The sequence below is a fragment of the Diaphorina citri genome, unplaced genomic scaffold, assembly GCF_000475195.1.
Source record: "Diaphorina citri unplaced genomic scaffold, Diaci psyllid genome assembly version 1.1 scaffold270, whole genome shotgun sequence".
In the NCBI taxonomy this organism is placed as follows: Eukaryota; Metazoa; Arthropoda; class Insecta; order Hemiptera; family Psyllidae; genus Diaphorina; species Diaphorina citri.
The window spans coordinates 165067-181096 of NW_007377707.1; the positions used below are offsets into that span (position 1 = coordinate 165067).

The window sequence follows — 16030 nt, forward strand, 5'->3', positions numbered from 1 at the left end:
TGGTTATGTACCGGGTTGAGTTGAGACAGGACATTGTTTCTACAGTTTGGCATGGGAGTGTTAACTTAAAAACAAGGTTAGTTTAACAACCTTGCCTATCTCAACCCGGTACATAACCACAACCTAAATCTAAGGGAGATGTTCCCTTTTCAGCCGGCCCGGATTTACCTACTTAATAACAAAGATCAGCTGATTCAAAAATAAAACAAAATATTCAAAATAACAGAAATCTAACCCTTTATAACCTAGTGTTAAACTTACCTCCACGGTGTGCTATGTTTCTGCAGGTAAACTTGACATCTTTCCTCTTATGCAATAACGTTGGATATTTAAACAACAAGTAAGACGTCAGCATGTATCCTCCAACATAGAAAAGAAACATTTTGAGTTCTTCTTAGTCGGTAACACCAAAATTCTTTACTAGTTCTTTATCAGTTGATCACTAAAACACTAGATTATTGGTTGTTAGTGTCACTACTGTGTGTTTAGGTATTTCTTATTGTTATCTATTCTGCTAAACACATTCACTTGGCCACAAAAAATTCTATAAAATACCTAACTGCTTTACTTTTGCAGTGGGTGTCGATCTTGTCCTGAGAATTTACCATTTTAGTAGATAGTTATTTAATGTTAAAAAATAGTTATTATTGTTATTATTTATTATCTAATGATGTTGAAAAGGACAGTATTATTTAAAGTAAAAGAATTAACTTTATGGGTTATTTTTGATTTATGTGAGAACAACACATATCTGATGAAGACTGCATTTTTTTAGAAGATTTACTACCTGCTCTATTTGACTTAATCCGATTTCCTTGTTGTTTACTTCATTAATATTATTATTGGTTTGAAATGTATTTATGTTTACATTTTTCAGCTGTGAGTTTTGTTGTGTTGATTGTTATCTCAATTCAGCAGGAACTCACGAGAATACAAACTGTTCCCAAATCCCAGTACCCAACGAGAATAATATTCTTTCTAGGAGATGAAACACTCAACTGATAACAAAAAGGACGCAATTGAGAATGTCTCTGTGGACACGTGCAAATATTTCAAACAGCAACTTGGTGTAATCTAGCGCAATTTGTCACAATTCAGCTGAAAAAATAGCGAAAAAATTGTTCTGTTGACCTCTTTTCCTACAGACTTTACTTGACTTTTCTTCCCACATGCACATCGGAACTGAGAAACGACTACCCCAATTTTTATTCAATTGAAGAATATTGTTCTGTGCACAGAACTAAATTTGTCTCTTTTTTTGTGTGTGAAAGCTCGCGCGGTCTTTTTTTACGCAATGCTTTGTACAGGGAACATGCCTCTTATTCCACAGTCACCACAGTGTAGAGAAAAACGAAGAACTCATACAAACTGCGCAATGAACGTATTTGAACATCTGCTCATTGTTTATCAAAAAAAAAAATTTTGTTCTGTTGACCTCTTTTCCTAGACTTTACTTGACTTTTCTTCCTACATGCAAATCGGAACTGAGAAACGACTACCCCAATTTTTATTCAATTGAAGAATATTGTTCTGTGCACATAACTAAATTTCTGTCTCTTTTCTTTGTGTGTGTGAAAGCTCGCGCGGTCTTTTTTTACGCAATGCTTTTTACAGGGAACATGCCTCTTGTTCCACAGTGTAGAGAAAAACGAAGAACTCATACAAACTGCGCAATGAACGTATTTGAACATCTGCTCATTGTTTATCAAAAAAATATTTTGCTGCAACATGAAAACAAAATGGAGAGTTTCTTTCGACTGTTTCTTTTTTCGACCAGTGGCGTAACTTCGAGTCATGGCTGCGAAGTTGGGAAGAACACCTTTTTTTCGGAAAAATAGTTTTCCTCAAAAATCTCGTTTATAATCTGGCTAGCTCATAAGGATCTATATTAGCTGTCTAAAAAAGCTGCCTTTGTGGGACTAAAGACTAAAGAAAATACTCCAATATTAGGGTCCCAGAGAAGTACCTGTTCATTCAAATATGTATTGAATCAACCTACGAGACAATTACAGGAAATCCACTGTCAGCTGGACCCAAAATACGAAGTACTCCATCAACTTGCGTCAAAATATGAAGAAAACATTTTATTAACTTGTTTAAAAATATAAAGAAAAATACTTCATTAACTTGCGTCAAAATATGAAGTAAATACTCCATCAATTTGCCTCAAATATGAAGAACTCCATCAACTTGCGTCAAAATATGAAGAAAATATTCCATTAACTTGCGTCAAAATAGAAATTCTCCATCAACTTGCGTTAAAATACGAAGAAAATAGTCTGTTCATCAATTTGCGTCAAAATATCAAGAAAATACTCCATCTACTTGCGTCAAAATATGAAGAAAATACTCCATCAACTTGCGTCAAAATATGAAGAAAATACTCCATTAACTTGCGTCAAAATATGAAGGTCTATTCTGCTAAACACATTCACTTGGCCACAAAAAATTCTATGAAATACCTAACTGCTTTACTTTTGCAGTGGGTGTCGATCTTGTCCTGAGAATTTACCATTTTAGTAGATAGTTATTAAATGTTAAAAAATAGTTGTTATTATTGTTATTATTTATTATCTAATGATGTTGACAGTATTATTTAAAGGAAAAGAATTAACTTTATGGGTTATTTTTGATTTATGTGAGAACAACAACACATATCTGGTGAAGACTGCATTTTTTTAGAAGATTTACTACCTGCTCTATTTGACTTAATCCGATTTCCTTGTTGTTTACTTCATTAATATTATTATTGGTTTGAAATGTATTTATGTTTACATTTTTCAGCTGTGAGTTTTGTTGTGTTGATTGTTATCTCAATTCAGCAGGAACTCACGAGAATACAAACTGTTCCCAAATCCCAGTACCCAACGAGAATAATATTCTTTCTAGGAGATGAAACACTCAACTGATAACAAAAAGGACGCAATTGAGAATGTCTCTGTGGACACGTGCAAATATTTCAAACAGCAACTTGGTGTAATCTAGCGCAATTTGTCACAATTCAGCTGAAAAAATAGCGAAAAAATTGTTCTGTGAAAAAAAAATTGACAATAACAATAATGATGATAATGAGAAGAGGAAAAGAGGAATAGATTAAATAAAATAAAGAAATAGAGTTGAGTAAATTATGGTGATCTTAGTGATGGAGGTGTGATGGATACTAAAGTGAAATTTGAGGAGCTACGTACGGGGAGGACAGGTGGCCATGCCAGTCAAATGCACACACACACACACACACAGGTACCTACTTAGGTAGGTACTTACTCAGGTACCTGAAGTATATTTACCTACCTAAGTAGGTAAATATTTGAAAATTCAAACTATTCTATGTTTTTGTTTTTCAGGGATTTGTAGCTAAACCTGCCAAGAAAAAAAAAGTCCTCCATATATGATTATGCAGTTAATTGATTTTTCACGTGTTTATTTTATTTCTTTCTAATTTTATTTTGTCACAGCACTCAAACTCAGAACCACCATCTTGGTCTGAGGATTGGCTATGGCCACGGATATCCGCAGAGGTGTGGGTTCAAGAACCCAACAAATGTAACTTTTTTTTTGACATATTCGCAGCAGATACACAATCCAAAAGGTATGCACCTTTAATTAAGAGTTGATTTAAAAAGAAAGACAGTTTTTAATTAACTTTTAGAAGGTACAAAATGTGAACGAACGCAAGCAGCGAAATGGCTGTTAGATCCTAGATGCTTCTAGAACACAGTACGAAACATAAAGAGGGGGTGATAAAAGTGAAATAATTCAATGTACATATGGTTTTTCGTGGAACTTACCTTTTAATTTGTTCCTTGAGTTATCTACTGATTTTCAATGTGCTAGTCTGTTGTCTTGGACTTGTTTTAGCATACAATCTCTTGAAATAGAGCTTTTAGATATTTTAGATAATCTTCAAAGCAAAAAAAAAGTACATAAGTAGGTAGTTTACTTTATCTTATGTGAGTCTGATTTTTTTTTTTTCAGACCCCCTGGGAGTCTGGCTCATACAAGCTGAGAATGATCTTCAAAGATGATTACCCTTCGACGCCACCCAAGTGCAAGTTTGAGCCACCTCTATTCCACCCTAATGTTTACCCATCAGGTGAGAAGGTTGATTAAAAAATTTGTCAGACCAGTCTTTCCCAATAGATCACTGAAGTTAGGGAACATAAGGTCTGGGTGCTATTTGGACAGGCAACAGGGACATTATGTGTTGCTAGTCATTTCTTGATGCTATTTTGTTTATACCTACTAGTCCTTTGACCTGTCTCAGTGGCTTAAATGTTGGGGCATGGAAATTTATCCTCATGTGTAAAAATTTGACCATATAATAGAGCCTGAGGGGTTATGTGGTAGAGAATACCTTCAATATTAACCTCAGTTAGCTATTTCCTTCCACTTGTATGAAGAAGGAATGAGAAAACTATTGAATCAACGTACGAGACAATTACAGGAAATCCACTGTTAGCTGAACCCAAAATACGAATTAAATACACCATCAACTTGCGTCAAAATATGAAGAAAACATTTTATTAAACTTGTTTAAAAATATAAAGAAAAATACTTCATTAACTTGCGTCAATATATGAAGTAAATACTCCATCAATTTGCCTCAAATATGAAGAACTCCATCAACTTGCGTCAAAATATGAAGAAAATTCCATTAACTTGCGTCAAAATACGAAGAAAATATTCCATTAAATACCTAGCGTCAAAATATGAAGAAAATACTCCATTAACTTGCGTCAAAATAGAAATTCTCCATCAACTTGCGTTAAAATACGAAGAAAATAGTTCATCAATTTGCGTCAAAATACGAAGAAAATACTCCATCAACTTGCTTCAAAATATGAAGAAAATACTCCATTAACTTGCGTCAAAATACGAAGAAAATACTCCATCAACTTGCGTTAAAATATGAAGAAAATACTCCATTAACTTGCGTCAAAATATGAAAAATACTCTATCAACTTGCGTCAAAATATGAAGAAAATACTCCATCAACTTGCGTCAAAAATGCAGAAAATATTCCATTAACTTGCGTCAAAATATGAAGAAAATACTCCATCAACTTGCGTCGAAAATGCAGAAAATACTCCATTAACTTGCGTCAAAATATGAAGAAAATACTCCATTAACTTTCTTCAAAATGGGAAGAAAATAAACCTCTATTCCATCAACTGGAATACCCTAATATATTTTTTCTCTCTTGTCCTATATTAGCTTGATTGATTAAGCCAGTAGTCTTTTGAGAAGCATTTTTTCAGGCTTATGAATTTCAGTTCCAAAAGGATGAAAGCAGTAAAAAAGAAGAAAATTTTCTCTCAGGTTAACTGGGTAGCTTGATAACTTTCGTCAAAAGGAAGAAAATGAACCTATATTCCATCAACTGAAATACTATATGTTTTTTCTCTATTGTACTATATTATCTTGATTGACTAAGCCAGTAGTCTTTTGAGAAGCATTTTTTTCAGGCTTATGAATTTCAGTTCCAAAAGGATGAAAGCAGTAAAAAAGAAGAAAATTTTCTCTCAGGTTAACTGGGTAGCTTGAGTTTTTTCGCTCTAATGTATTTTGTCTCCCTTGGTGGTCCGTGCTGTTCGCTCTAATGTACCTCCGGCTGATCAACAACGAGCACAATTTTTTTTTTTTCTTCACAACAAAACATTTCGGATTTTGGAAGTTGAGCGCTTTCTTGCTTTCTACAAAAGAAGAATTTTATTCGGCTTTTCCTGTCAGTTTATCAGTAGATAACTCAAGGAACAAATTAAAAGGTAAGTTCCACGAAAAACCATATGTACATTGAATTATTTCACTTTTATCACCCCCTCTTTATGTTTCGCTTCACAACAAAACATTTCGGATTTTGGAAGTTGAGCGCTTTCTTGCTTTCTACAAAAGAAGAATTTTATTCGGCTTTTCCTGTCAGTTTATCAGTAGATAACTCAAGGAACAAATTAAAAGGTAAGTTCCACGAAAAACCATATGTACATTGAATTATTTCACTTTTATCACCCCCTCTTTATGTTTCGTACTGTGTTCTAGAAGCATCTAGGATCTAACAGCCATTTCGCTGCTTGCGTTCGTTCACATTTTGTACTAAAAGTTAATTAAAAACTGTCTTTCTTTTTAAATCAACTCTTAATTAAAGGTGCATACCTTTTGGATTGTGTATCTGCTGCGAATATGTCAAAAAAAAAAGTTACATTTGTTGGGTTCTTGAACCCACAACTCTGCGGATATCCGTGGCCATAGCCAATCCTCAGACCAAGATGGTGGTTCTGAGTTTGAGTGCTGTGACAAAATAAAATTAGAAAGAAATAAATAAAATAAACACGTGAAAAATCAATTAACTGCATAATTATCTCTCATATTTAAAAGGCATGAATCATGAATAATTAGAAATCTATGTCTCACCTGGAGATGAAATTAGGCTCAACTTCCTCTTTTTGTGTGAGATGCCTGAGAAATGTAATATAGGTTGTGACCACAGTCTGAGTAAGGTGAAACTAAAGAGGATTGTCAAGTTATGGCATTTATTGGGGTTGAAACCGCCTTTAGTCAAGTATACTCAACTCAAACTTCATAGCACTTCAGTCCCGGGGATTTTTAACTCGCTATAGTCTTTACGTCCCAGTGGGAAGTAGTTGTGCACTTCTCAAAATTTAACCTCCTTGGAGTTATCAAGGCAGTTTCAAATGATACTCGTCTGATTCAAAATTTTGCCGACTTCATGCCAATATACCTTTTTACCCTCAAAAATTTAAATTTTTTGTTACCACCCTGTAAAGACCAGCCAACCCTCAGGGACTCTACACTACCTTGTTGAGTATACTTGACACTTGGGATGCACTATCAAGTTTGAAAAGACTTCAGGACTCAGGAGGATAAGTGTAAAACAGAGATGAGATTGTTGCACTAGATTTGTAGACTAACAAGGAAGGATAGAGTGAGAAAAGCAGAGAAACAGTGTAAATAGGACCATTAGGCAAGGAAATACAAAAGGGTAGACTGAGATGGTTTGGGCATGTACAAAATACAGTCTAGAGCAGAGGTTCTCAAACCGGGGGTCCCCCCTTGATTGGGGGGGGGGGGGCTGGAGACAAATCAGGGGGGCTTTTTCTAAAACCTACCAGGTACTTAGTCTCCAACTCTAGTATTTTATTTAATTATGTTAACATTGATTAATTCTTGTCAGAAAATTCAGAAATTAGTCTACCCTGCTCATTATCACTGCTGTTTCACCTAACCTCCAGTTCTGAAATTCCTCCCACACTAACTGCTTGAGCCACTGAGGTTGGTTTGTTTTGTTATTTCATAAAACCTATAAATAGATAACCTAAGTACTTACTTGAATATAAAAAAATCTCAAAGTTTCAAATTCTCGTTTTGTTATTCCATAAAACCCATAGGTAAAAATAATATACCAAGGGGTTGTGTAGGGGGGGCATGAAAAAATGAGAATATGCCCAAAGGGGGCACCATGCAAAAAAAGTTTGAGAACCACTGGTCTAGAGAAACAACTAAAAAACTATAAATACATTTCTCTCCTTATTATAGCTTAAGGAAAGTAAAAAAAGTTGAGAAACTAACCGTACAGGAGAAAAGAAGGAGGGAGACGAGAACAGATGTGGAGAGATGAGGTTGAGGAAGGATAGAGATTGAAATGTAATAATTGAATAGTGTCATTTCTGTTGTGGTGCTATTGTTTTCTACTCGGAAAATGCAAAAAATCAACCAATCATATTGTTCAATCCAAGAGTTAAATTTAAACTCAGTTTAAACGTTGATTGTGGCCTCGGCCATAAATAATGTCAATGATACCTATAATTTATGCTTTGGAGGAAAAATGTGAGAAGTTTTGTTCACTTGGCCTTTCAATGATCTTTAGCTATTCAACTTAATATAACCTAGGGGTATTGGAATAACACTAAGTTTGGCTTGTCAATAAAAATAGAACACTAAATTTCAGGGACATGATGTACTGCTGACCAATTCAGCTTTGCATTGGCTGAGGAGTTGTCAAAAAACACTCGAGATGAAATGCTGAATATTTCTGTATTCCTGTCTTTTAGTTACCTGTTACCTGTTCAATCTAGAGGTATCGGAATGACCTGCTCTCTGTATATTAAAGCACCTTAAAGAGGGGGAATGCTCAAATTTGAATGGGTTTCACTGTGGTCTAAAGTTTTTTCACTCATTGGAAATATTTAATAATTTTCAGATGTCTGGTATTGCTACCTACTTTCCTTCCTATAGGATAAGGAAAGTAAAAGGAGTTCTTGGTGATCCAAAAAGGAGGAATTTTTAAACTCTTGTTTAGGTCATTAAAAGCTCCTTTTTGGATCATTAAAAATTCTCCCATTAGTGGAATCTCTCATTGAGTCATGGGTGAAATCCACCATTAGTCTTTATTGTTCACTTATGTTTGTGCTCAATTCAATGTTTGGTTCACAGGTACGGTGTGTTTATCTTTGCTGGATGAGGAAAAAGACTGGAAGCCAGCCATCACCATCAAACAGATTTTGCTTGGCATTCAAGATCTGCTCAACGAACCCAACATCAAGGATCCGGCACAAGCAGAAGCCTACACTATTTACTGGTGAGTGATTCTTTCCGTCTATGGTCACTGTTTGAACTTTGCATGCAGGAGACCCAGGTTCGAAAATTTGAAAAAGCTGGGTCAAGAAATAACATGAAAATAATAAATTCAAGGACTGGCTATTTTGTGGGCCCCACTTGGCCTCCTAAGGTAAACGAGTAGCTTGGATAAAGAATTAGGGTGCAAAATCCAATTGGAAATTTTCTATTATGTGTTGAACATTTTTGCCACATTTCATCAAAATCAGACTACAGAATTTTTCATAAGGGTCCCTATGGAAACCTCAATACTCAATCAGGCCTAAAACCTTATGAAAATACTTCTTTTAGGGGTATAACACGAAAATATAAAATATAGGGGTATAACAATTTTTACACAGCAGATGATCTCTTTGTGACAGACGATCTTTTTGGAACAAAGGGATATACAGACTGCAACATTGTTGCATTAAAACTTGAAATTTTCAGCTTTGTTGGTAGCGCGTCTGCCTTGTAAGCGCTAGGCCGCGGGTTCGATTCCCGCCCGGGACGGATTTTATCTTGATGTCATCTACTTTTAAGTAAAATATTAATGATTCGTGGGAGCTTTTAACCCATCCTTTAGGGCTGTTTGCTCCTACGTCTTATTGTTATCTAAGGTCTGTTTTTCATTCCGACGTGGGTGCGATGCGAACCCGACGCGTGTTTTTCATTCCACTTCCCCTACTTTGCTACCGTTGCACTACGCGCTCCCTATTGGCTTTACACCTTTTAGAAAAAAAAATATATAGATTATTATTTCTATTCCATTCTCCCTGTCCTTTTGTGTCCTACCCCTGCCCATCTCAAATTCAATCCTATGACAGCTTCAGGATTTCTTTTACTCTCTTTAACCCCATCATCATTACTTTTACTCTTTTCCCCCCACAATTTTCCTCCTCTTTACACACTCCATAATGACAAAAATAAAAAAAAGGTTTTATTTCATAGTAGAAAAATATTGGTACGCGCGTAGGAAAATGGCCTGATGGTCAATGTCCCCGACCTTTGTGAAAAAGAACATTTTTATTGGAAATATTTTTAATAACAATTTTAGTTTTTGGTGCTCTTGTGTTGACCCAGCACCTTCAGGGGAAGTATTGTGTCTCCTCTCCCCCTTCTGATGAGGGACATAACACGGGATGGGCATGGTATGACACAGACCACACGAGTCTAATGCAGGAGTTATTTCATTGCCAAGTAATTATAAACGGCGATGGAACACACATCTTTGTATTTGTTTTAAATTGAGATTCGTTCAATTTGCGATTCACTGAAATTTGGGGGAAAAGATGCCAACTGAAACCATTTTCTTGTAAGCATCACTTATAATCTCTCTTTTCTCCACAATGCAAGCATTTGTATTGTATAATTCTAATTTACTTGTAAATATATTTATGTATAAGGATATGAAAAAAGGTCTTTTTTTAACTTCTTTCTATTTCACTACCTATGTATGTTTATACCTATTTAAAACTAAATAAACCAGAGTTGGAGATTGATTTTTATTTAGACTTTTCTCATCCTGAAGGACGGAAAAGTAGTATTTTCCTTTCGGAATTTCCCCTCTTGGCGTAATAGCGCCTGTACTAAACCATGGGAAATCCAAGATGGCGCGCTATCGGAATCGCCTATGTTTCCGGAAAGGGAAATACAACTAATATAATGTAATTGGTGACTTTAATGTGTAGAAAAACCAACCAGGGTTCCATGACTGCTAACCGAACTTATTTTCTGTCTTGTGAGCTTTAGCAGTGGATTTTTTATGAATTTTTATCTTTGGTTTTTTTTATACTTAAAAAAGTTGCGTGATAATGCCTGTACTAAACCGTGGGAAATCCAAGATGGCGCGCTATCGGAATTGCTTCGGAAAGGAAAATACAACTAATATAATGTAATTGGTGACTTTAATGTGTAAAAAAACCAACCAGGGTTCCATGACTGCTAACCGAACTTATTTTCTGTCTTGTGAGCTTTAGCAGTGGATTTTTTTTTTTTTTAATGAGTTTTTATTTTTGGTTTTTTTTTATACTTGAAAAAAGTAGGTACCTAGCAATAATTCTGAGGGTCAGACAACCATTTATTAGTTGAAACATTAATTTACAATGAAAAAACAAAAAAGACAAGAAGAGGAAAATAAGGTCTATTTAGAATTTCTGAACTTATCTGGATTTCACCAATGACTCAATGAGAGAATTCACTAATGGGAAAATTTTTAATCATCCAAAAAGGAGTTTTTTATGATAAAAAAAATAAAAAATCTGGTGTGAACATCACACGACTTTCCTTATCCTATTGAATGATGTTTATTTGAGTGTTCAATATAGTTGAAAACCGCCAAAAAGCGGTCAAAATACCGCCAGCCGCAGCACCTATCTCAACCAAGTTTCATGTCGCATTCTAATGAATTTGATGGCACATTCGTTCTCTTTTGACAAAATTTTTGATGGTGAATTCGAGGAAATCAGGCTGTATGTTGTAAATTATTGGTGTAAAAAGAAAGTGGATATAACTTTCGAAATTTTTTGATATTGGCTTGTTACAAGCGCATGTTTCGTGAACCATCATTCCTAAAACCCTTACATGTACAGATGTACACCGATTGATTTCTCGTGAAAAGTTACATAGGGAAGACTCCTTGGTCATCTTAAATACTCTAATGGAAAGTCTTGTTTGTTGAATAAAAAAAAATCATGTTAAAATATTTGGAGATATCACAGAGAGGAGAGGGGGAGCAGAGAGAACCTTCCAGTCTGAAAGCAGAAGAGAGAATGAGCTCTGACAAAAATCTAGGTCTGAAGAAACCTCCCCTTGACCCCCTACTACCAAAAACCATGTAGGGGGTCAGGGGAAATGTAGGGGGTTGAGGGGAGGATTCTCCTACATTTTGACCATAGGTTTGAAGTTCGGAATTAATTTACTCATTTCCCCTTCATTTTCATAAGCGGAAGGTCCTCATCGATTCTTCTGTGATAAGTCACCTATTCGCGGTTTGCTCGCGGTATCCGCGGTTTGTTCGCGGTATTCGCGCATTGTTCGCGGTATCCGCGGTTTGTTCGCGGTATCCGCGGATTGTTCACGGTATCCGCGGTTGTTCGCGGTATCCGCGGTTTGTTCGCGGTATCCGCGGATTGTTCACGGTATCCGCGGTTGTTCGCGGTATCCGCGGTTTGTTCTCGGTATCCGCGGTTTGTTCGCGGTATTCGCGTTTTGTTGTTTCGCGATATTCCGCGTTTGTTCGCGGTATCCCGCGTTTTGTTCGCGATATTCCGCGTTTTTGTTCGCGGTATCGCGTTCTGTGCGCAGTATCCGCCGGTTGGTTCACGATATTCGCGTTTGGTTCGCGGTATTCCGCGTTTTGTTTCGCGATATCCCGGGTTTGTGCGCGGTATCCGCGTCTGTGCGCAGTATCCGCGGTTTGGTTCGCGATATTCTGCGCAGTTATGGTATCCGGATCTCAGGCAAACGCAGATTTTTTTCAGCTCTTTTTTTAACCGGCAATAATTGATGATGGAAACCAAAATTTTCGCCTGCGACGTGCTGTAAAATTTTTAAGTTTTTTAAAGATTTGTATACGCTCGCACAATTTTTGCCTGCATCGCTGGCCTCATTCTTTTTCGTATTAACCTTCATGTCCCCCAGGGATGTGTGAGATGTGTGGACCGAAAAATACAAATAAAAAAAAAAAAAATGCGGTGCAGTATTCATGTGCAAATGGAGACTTAAAGCCCTTACCCTAGTGGGATGAAAAAAAATTGGAGAATTAATGTTCAACAGGCTTGGGAACATTACTTGAAGAAGAAGAAAAAAATCTGTTGTGACACAGTGGGAATAGGGTGGGAAATCTTGAAAAAGTAGACTGGAAATTTGGAAAAAATGGACTGGAAAACCGAGAAAAGTCAGGGAATTTTATTTTTCCATTTTGGTAGACACCCTGATCCTTGTTACATTTGTGAACTATATACCAAATTTCAAGTCTCTAGCTCATACCGTTCCCGAGATATTGTTAAATTACAGCGAAAACCCCCAAAAAGCGGTAAAATGCCGCCAAGCGTTGCACCGGTCTTAACCAAAAGTTTCGTGTCGCATCCTTGTCACATTTCACAGCTACATACCAAATTTCAAGTCTCTAGCTCTCACCCTTCTCGAGATATTTTGTTTACAGACAGACAGACACACACACACACGGACCACACCCTTCTCGAGATATTTTGTTTTCAGACAGACACACCCACACGGACCAATGGCTGAAACTTTGGATTTAGGCTCTAGGGACCTCAAAACATGTTTTGGCACTTAAATCTGACCATCGAAAATTTGACCCGATTACATTATTTTCCTTCCTATAGGATAAGGAAAGTAAAAGGAGTTCTTGGTGATCCAAAAAGGAGAAATTTTTAAACTCTTGTTTAGGTCATTAAAAGCTCCTTTTTGGATCATTAAAAATTCACCCATTAGTGGAATCTCTCATTGAGTCATGGGTCATGGGTGAAATCCACCATTAGTCTTTATTGTTCACTTATGTTTGTGCTCAATTCAATGTTTGGTTCACAGGTACGGTGTGTTTATATCGAAATCGGCTGTTTTTCGTTGAAAAAAAAAAAAGTACTTTTAGCACGAGTTTTGAGAAAAATCATCGATTTCGAATAGGTAGGCAATCAGGAGTCAAAGGAGGTCTTTTTTTCCTTTCTCTGATTCAACGAAGAGGGGCCTGTATTCCGAATTCTACTTGGACTTTTTGAACTTCGTTGTCGGGGCCCTGTTTAACGAATTTCATTAAGCTTTCTGCCGGTTTTCTTTTATAACTCTAATTCTCCCCTTTGAAGATTTGTTGCCGGCAGTTAAGAAAGAGCTTTTTTAATATGGTTTCTGAAAGGATTAGGTACCTAACCTACACAAAGAAAGAAGAAAGACATATAAATGAACAAATTATACTGTTCAGTTGTAAAAATTGTTTCATATAATTATTCTTTATATGTACCACAAAATTTATGTGACAGGTAGTATAAAAACAATACGAGTATAAACAAAAGATAAATAACTTCAAATATAAACTTCTAATAACAAAGTAAACCAACACCTTTCCCAGCGTTTCACTTCTCAGTCAAAAACTTCTGACCAAACTTTTATCCACAACCAAATTAAAAACTAAAAAGTACAGTAGAACCTCGATCATTTCAACTACCCTCGGTCCCAATTAGTTGAAATAAATCGAGGTTCTACTGTATAAATAAATTAATAATAAGTCCCAAAACTGTAACAACGTATTAACAGTTCTTTTAAACCTGGGCCTTACCCTTTGAATGACTTTGTATTCCCTACCTTTCATTCCACACACGAAAAAAACGTCGTGTGGTTTGCAAATATTTTCTGCTCATAGAGGGCAGTCCTTAGAGAGCTCTAAATAGGTGTCCACAAGGGAGAACCGACCCTAGCCTAGACCGGAACCAACAGAAAATAAACAAATAATGAATGGACGCGGCTTCACGGGCGGGAATCGAACGCGCGACCTAGCGCTTACAGGGCAGACGCGCCACCTTTCAACCTATCTAGGCTGGCTTTATAAACGTTAAATATTGAATCATGGATTCACAAACCTTCAAAAAAAGCAAGCCTAGTTAGCTTAGTTGGTAGTGCGTCTGCCTTGTAAGCGCTAGGCCGCGGGTTCGATTCCCACCCGGGGCGGATTTTATCCTGATCCTAGATATTACCTAATATGTAGGTAACTGGGCATACACAACCAAGAAAATGAGTAAGGTATAGTTTTTCTCCTTCTTAGCATTGTGCTGCTAGCCACAACTTGAAGTCCTGATTTGAAATTAGAGAGATCAGCAGTATCCAATTAGGTATTGCTTGTTCCTATTTTTTTTTTTTAAGAGGTTTGACAGAGGGAACTGTAACTTCTATGGTCTTATCGTCCCGAAATCGAAGAGAGAAGGAAGACAGGATAGGAAAAAGCCAGCCGTTCCGAGAACGAACATTATCCCATCAGGATAAAATCCACCCCGGGCGGGAATCGAACCCGCGGCCTAGCGCTCACAAGGCAGACGCACTACCAACTAAGCTAACCAGGCTGGCAAGTAGATAATTTGATTAGTTAGTTTGCTTTCTATTTGAATAGATAGCCAAGGACCTAGTACTGATCTAGTAGTAATGGAGCAGTTGCAAATGGGTAAAAATTATAAATAAATGGTCGATTCCTAGCTTTCAGAAACGGAACCAATTCCGATGGAGCATGATCTTTGATTTCCTATGGTTTATAGTGAATATAGTGCAGTTTCCAAAAGAGATTTTTTTCTTTAAGAGGTTTGACAGAGGGAACTGTAACTGCAATGGTCTTATCGTCCCGAAATCGAAGAGAGAAGGAAGACAGGATAGGAGAAACCCAGCCGTTCCGAGAACGAACATTATCCCATCAGGATAAAATCCACCCCGGGCGGGAATCGAACCCGCGGCCTAGCGCTTAAAAGGCAGACGCACTACCAACTAAGCTAACTAGGCTGGCATTACACGCATTTAATAGTGCAAATGGAAACTATAAAAAATGCACAACCATTTCCCTCGTACGTACCTACGTTCTAATTAGTGAAAAAAAAAAAAAAAAAAAAAAAAAAAAAAGAAGTCAGTATTCATATGATATGGGTGGGGGAAAAACAGAGGAACTCCCCCCGTAGGTAGGTAAGTAGGTACTCGAAGTTCACCTTGCTAAGGAATTAAGGACATACCTACCTACCTACCTACCTCACTTTGTTTTCCTTTTCCTGACACACAATACTTGAAACTTGAATTACCAAAGGTCCTTTCCAAATCAATAGTGACAAGGACTTTTGACTTCAAGTTTTGTACAAACATTGTGTCCTTTTTATTGAAGAAAAGGGGGGGGGGTCGGAATATTCAATGTTAACAAACGGTCAAGTAGCTACCTACATAAGTGTACAATTTACGAGATCACCCCAATATCGACAAAATATGTAGGTTAATTAATAATGCTTGTTTATGCTGCTCCGAATAGGACTAAACTAAAGAGTCCAAATTATAACATGCCTTGGCTGGGATTGAACCCATGTTCTTTGACTTTGTTGTGAACTTGTACACTAACCCTACCTACCATGAAGACAAAACAGAGAATTTTACAAATTGGATTCAAGTACCTACCTATTGCCATTGGCATAAAATATAAAACAAAGGCACCTAAAATAATGGAGCCAGGTTTTCGCTCAACTTTTTACACGAAATAACGTACTAGACATAAGTACCAATCATACAGCCGTTTTTCATCCAACTTCCTGCCCCCTACTAAATAAAAATGAGCCGGTTGGAAAAGTGAAATAGAATAATACCCACTCATACAACAATAGTAATGAAAATGATAAAGTACCTCACTCAACTCTTCACCCCCATCCTCTCTCTCCCTCTATAA

The 16030-nt window shown here is 36.7% G+C and overlaps 3 protein-coding genes across 4 annotated transcripts in view; all 3 read left to right on the top strand.

The window, feature by feature from the left end:
- Positions 1-16030, top strand: part of LOC103506883 (protein no-on-transient A) — a 47486-nt gene that overhangs the window by 20146 nt on the left and 11310 nt on the right. The gene's annotated exons all lie outside the window — the stretch shown is intronic.
- The window catches only part of LOC103506884 (SUMO-conjugating enzyme UBC9-B), a 39775-nt gene that overhangs the window by 11005 nt on the left and 12740 nt on the right, over positions 1-16030 (top strand). The window contains exon 1 of one of the 2 annotated variants that reach the window (XM_008471307.3): positions 5823-5955. The exons of the other annotated variant lie outside the window; for it this stretch is intronic. The gene's annotated coding sequence lies outside the window, so the exon portion shown is untranslated. Of the gene's footprint in view, positions 1-5822; positions 5956-16030 lie in introns of those variants that run through there. 2 annotated transcript variants of the gene reach the window in all.
- LOC103506891 (SUMO-conjugating enzyme UBC9-B) lies at positions 3981-8612 on the top strand. The gene is made up of 2 exons (XM_026821884.1): positions 3981-4093; positions 8449-8612. The coding sequence occupies exons 1-2, from the start codon at positions 4009-4011 to the stop codon at positions 8595-8597; spliced, it is 234 nt and encodes a 77-aa protein (XP_026677685.1). The 5' UTR covers positions 3981-4008; the 3' UTR covers positions 8598-8612.

What these genes read in the sequence shown, in the direction of transcription:
- LOC103506891 (XM_026821884.1), top strand. Translation starts at nt 4,009, where the DNA reads ATGATCTTCAAAGATGATTACCCTTCGACGCCACCCAAGTGCAAGTTT. An exon ending in CCCTAATGTTTACCCATCAG is followed by an intron (nt 4,094 to 8,448) that starts GTGAGAAGGTTG and finishes TTTGGTTCACAG; the next exon opens with GTACGGTGTGTTTATCTTTG.